Source organism: Vipera berus (genome assembly GCF_964194415.1).
Source record: "Vipera berus genome assembly, chromosome: 5".
Lineage (NCBI taxonomy): Eukaryota > Metazoa > Chordata > Lepidosauria > Squamata > Viperidae > Vipera > Vipera berus.
In genome coordinates this window covers 101,209,974-101,214,370 of record NC_138207.1, presented here as the reverse complement: position 1 = coordinate 101,214,370, position 4,397 = coordinate 101,209,974, and the positions used below count along the sequence as shown (strand labels likewise).

At 66.3% G+C, this 4,397-nt stretch overlaps 1 protein-coding gene across 1 annotated transcript; it reads left to right on the top strand.

The window, feature by feature from the left end:
* Nucleotides 1-218: 218 nt before the first annotated feature.
* ZNF503 (zinc finger protein 503) lies at nt 219-3,821 on the top strand. Its single transcript, XM_081328509.1, has 2 exons — nt 219-1,101; nt 2,056-3,821. Exons 1-2 carry the CDS (start codon nt 787-789, stop codon nt 3,580-3,582), a joined length of 1,842 nt encoding a protein of 613 aa, XP_081184635.1. The 5' UTR covers nt 219-786; the 3' UTR covers nt 3,583-3,821.
* Nucleotides 3,822-4,397: the final 576 nt, after the last annotated feature.

Below are 4,397 nucleotides of genomic sequence, written 5' to 3'. Positions count from 1 at the left end.
GGCCCGGCCGAGCGGAGCAAGGGAGGGATGGAGCGGGGGGGGGGAAATGAGGGGGGGGCGGCCGGGGAAAAGCCCTTGAAGAGGGAGCGTGACGTCACATCCCCTTGACCCTCCAATCACCTCGGGCTCCTATTTGATTGGAAGGCGGCAAAGGCTTTAATCTCCCACTAATTCAGCTGCTCGGGAAGCGCCCGGGCTCCGCCAGAGAAGCCGAGGCCGGGGCCGGGACAGCGGCTGGGCGGAGCAGCAGGAGGAGGCGGCAGCAGAGGCCGAGGAGAGCCCGCCGGGCCAAGCAAAGCAGGCAGGCAGGCGACGGGCCGCCCCTCCCCGGGACACGAAGCCACCCCCACCCCCCCACCCCCGAAAAAAAACCACCACTACAGCGCCGCGCAAAACCACGGATTTATTTCTCCTGGGTCGGCAACCGGTGGAAGCCTGGGAGTTTTGCCCTTCTCCGAATTGGTGAAACAAGAAGGAAAGGAAAAGCGAAGACTTTGCGGGGGCTGGGGGTGGACACACCCCAAAAAAGGCTTTGGAGGAAGCGTCTCCCCGCCGTTCTGCCGCCGCTGCGGCCGCCGCCGCTGCTTCTTCCCCCGACTTTGCAAAGGGGCGTCTCTGCGGGGGGGGGATCTCCCTCCTTTCCCCTCCCTCCTTTCTCCTCCCCCCCACCCCCGTGCCCGAAGTCGCGCGTGGCAGCCGCAGAAGCCCCGTTTCGCTTCCTGAGCAGCAGCAGCAGCAGCGTTGTCCCCCCCCCCCCCCGCGAGCTTTCATGCCAGGCTTTGGGTCATGATTACAGCCCCCGCGCTCTCTGCCGTAAGAAGTAGTCCGCGCGGAGGAGGAGGAGGAGGAGGAGGAGGCGGAGGCGCGGCAGAGCGCAGCGGCGGCGCGGAGCTCCCCTGGCAAAGCGGAGTCGCCGGGAACCTTTCTGGCGGCGGCATCGGCGGCAAAGCTTTCTTCCACGCCATCCCCCCTTCGGACCCTCTGCGCCAGGCCAACCGCCTGCCCATCAAAGTCCTGAAAATGCTCACGGCGCGGACCGGACACATCTTGCACCCCGAATATCTCCAGCCGTTGCCTTCCACGCCCGTCAGCCCCATCGAGGTAAGTAGGGGGGGGGGCTGGTGGTGGAGAGCGGCGACGCAGGGCAAAAGGGAGGGACCCTTTGTGGGGCGCTGGCTTCGTTTCAACCCCTCTCCCCGCCCCGCACCCCCACGACACCCCGTCCAGCCTTCGGACGATTGCCGGGCAGCGCGATTTCGGGGCAGGCTGGCTGGCTCGGCAGGGGAAGCTCTGGGGGTGGGGTGGGTGGGGGGCGCCGCCGTCGCCTGGACTGTCTCCCGCCGCCCCCTTAACCCTCGGCGGAGGAGGGAGAGGCGGCCGGCCCGGCTTTTCCATTTTGCAACCCTCGGCGCCTTTGCGCTCTCTTTCCCCCCCTCTAAAAGGGTTTCTCCGGCGGCATTTGCACCTTGAATCGGTCAGGCTCGGTCCTTGCCCCCCCCTACACCCCCACCCCCCGCCGCTTGTTGATTCTGGAAGCTGATTTGCCATCCGAGGGGCGGCAATCTGAAACTCAGCGCCCCGGCCGCTTCGAAGGGGGGCTTTGGGAAAGGAAGCGCCCTGGCCTCTTTGGAGGGGGGGGCGGAGGGTGTGTGTGTCTTGTGTGCGTGTGTCCGTGTTTGTGTGTGTGTGTGAAGCCACCTCGGGCACGACGAGGGTCCCGGGGGGCGGGGGGGGGCGGCAGGACGAGTTAAACAGAGCGGATCCCGGGGCGGCGGGCGCGGGAGGCGAGGAGCCCCAACGGGGAAGATCCGGGGGAGCGCAGGGCGCCGGGGCTCCGCTTCCCTTGCGGGGCGGCGAGGGGACGCGCCACAGGGCTGCGCCTTTCAGAGGCAGAGCAGCGGGCGAAGGCGGCGGTCGGGGCGGAGTGTGTGTGTGTGTGGGGAGGGTGTTTGGAGGGCAGCTCCGTCCGGGCACCCGCTCGGGGCGCCTCCCTGCCTGCACTCAGAGCCCTCTCTTCTCCTCCTCCTCCTCCTCCTCCTCCCCGGCCTTCTGCAGCTGGACGCCAAGAAGAGCCCGCTGGCCCTGCTGGCGCAGACCTGCTCCCAGATCGGCAAGCCGGACCCCTCGCCCTCCTCCAAGCTTTCCAGCGTCACCTCCGGCGGCGGCGGCGGCGGCGGCGACAAGGAGGCGGCCAAGGCGGCGCCCTTGAAGCTCAGCGACATCGGCGCCGAGGACAAGTCCAGTTTCAAGCCCTACGCCAAGCCCGGCGCGGAGAAGAAGGACGCCTCGGCCGGCGGAGGCTCCGCCGCCTCCTCCGGGGGGAGCTCGGGCGGCAGCGGCGGCGAGAAGTCGGGCTTCCGAGTGCCGAGCGCCACCTGCCCGCCGTTCACGCCCAGGACAGGCAGCCCCAGCTCCAGCGCCTCGGCCTGCTCGCCCGGCCTGCTGCCCGGCGGAGAGAGCAAGGGCGGCGGCGGCGGCGAGGCGGAGAAGAAGGAGGCGGCGGAGGGCGGCGGCAAGGGCGCTCCCGACGGCTCCGGCCGCCTGGCTGCCGTCGGCGGGGTCGGGGCCCTCTCGGCGGCCGAGCTGAGCCAGGCCCACGAGGGCGCCAAGGGGTTGCTGGCCGGCGTGGCTTCGGCCGCCTCCTGCTCGACGGCCGAGTCCCCCTGCAGCGCCGTCCCGTCGTCGGTGGCCGCCGCCGTCTCGGTGCTGGGCTCGGCCGGCCTGGTGGCGCCCGTCTCCCCCTACAAGCCCGGCCAGACCGTCTTCCCGCTCCCGCCGGCCGGCATGAGCTACCCGGGCTCGTTGGCCGGCGCCTACGCGGGCTACCCGCCGCAGTTCCTGCCGCCGGGCGTGGCGCTCGACCCCGGCAAGGGCGGCGGCGCGGGGGCCGGCGGCGGCGGCGGCAAGACGGCGGGCTCCAGCCCCCTGGCCGGCGCCTCGCCTCCCTCGGTGGTGACGGCCAGCCTGTGCCGCGACCCGTACTGCCTGAGCTACCACTGCGCCACCAGCCACCTGGCCGCCGGCGCCTCCTGCGCCCACGAGCAAGCGCTGAAAGCCGGCGCCTACCCGCTGGTTTACTCGGCGCCGCCGCTGCCCGCCGCGCCGCCCTCGCTGGCCGGCCACCCTCTCTACCCCTACGGCTTCCTGCTGCCCAACGACCCCCAGCCGCACAGCTGCAACTGGGTCTCGGCCAACGGGCCCTGCGACAAGCGCTTCGCCACCTCGGAGGAGCTGCTCAGTCACCTGCGGACTCACACGACCTTCCCCGGCCCGGCCGAGAAACTGCTCACCGGTTACCCCAGCTCCAGCTCGTTGGCCGCCGCCGCCGCCGCCGCCGCCATGGCCTGCCACATGCACGTGCCCACCTCGGCGGCCGGAGGGCCGGGCAGCCCCGGCGGGCTGGCCTTGCGCAGCCCGCACCACGCCTTGGGACTCAGCAGCCGCTACCACCCCTACTCCAAGAGCCCCCTGCCCGCCCCCGGCGCCCCCGTCCCGGTCCCGGCCGCCACTGGACCCTACTACTCCCCTTACGCGTTCTACGGGCAGAGACTAACGACAGCCTCCGCGCTGGGATACCAGTGAGTTTGTGTGTTTTTGCCCACCCCGCGGGGGTGGGGGGGAGAGAGACGCCTGAGGCTGGGGGATGTTTTTTTTCGGCGGGGCTGGGGGGGGGGACGTCGAGGAGAAGGGGGCGACCTGAAACCACGCTTTGGTGGGGCGGGGTGGGGAGAGAGAGAGAGAGAGAAGGAAAGACGTCCCTCGGAAAAGTTTCTTATAAGAATCCACTGACCGGAGAAAATGGCAAAAATGGACGTTGTTTTTTTTAAAAAAAAAAAAATAAATAAAAAATAAATATATATATATATAAAGATAGTGTTCATCTTGAGGACTGGATCCATGGGCACTGTATTTATTTATGTTAGCTTCAAGCGGGACGATGAATCCGTAAAACAAAAAAAAATGAAGAGGAAAAAAGTGAATTTATACCTAATTTCAGCTTTGATAGGCTTCGAGGAAAGCAGAACAAAACACGAAGTGGAAACACCCGTTGTAGAATATAAATCAATAAAAAAAAAGGAAACGAGAATTAGAGGTCTCCCTCCTGAATGTTACTTTGAAATTACTACCTGGTTGTACTGTTATTGTACGTCCTTATTTAACGGCGGGCGGGCGAAGCCCTCAAATGCGTGCGCCTCTTTTCCCAAGAATTGCTTCCCTGGCAATTTGGTCGATTCCCGTTTCAAATTGCAGCGATTTTTCCAAGTATCCCGCGGCAAGAGAGATAATTGGCTTTTTCCCCTGTATGTATCCCGACGGAAAGGACACCCAGCCACCACTTCCCCCCCCCCCCAAAAAAAACCTCCGTTTGCCTTATTTTTACTCTCTCAAAGGAACAC

What these genes read in the sequence shown, in the direction of transcription:
- ZNF503 (XM_081328509.1), top strand. Translation starts at nt 787, where the DNA reads ATGATTACAGCCCCCGCGCTCTCTGCCGTAAGAAGTAGTCCGCGCGGA. An exon ending in CGCCCGTCAGCCCCATCGAG is followed by an intron (nt 1,102 to 2,055) that starts GTAAGTAGGGGG and finishes GGCCTTCTGCAG; the next exon opens with CTGGACGCCAAGAAGAGCCC.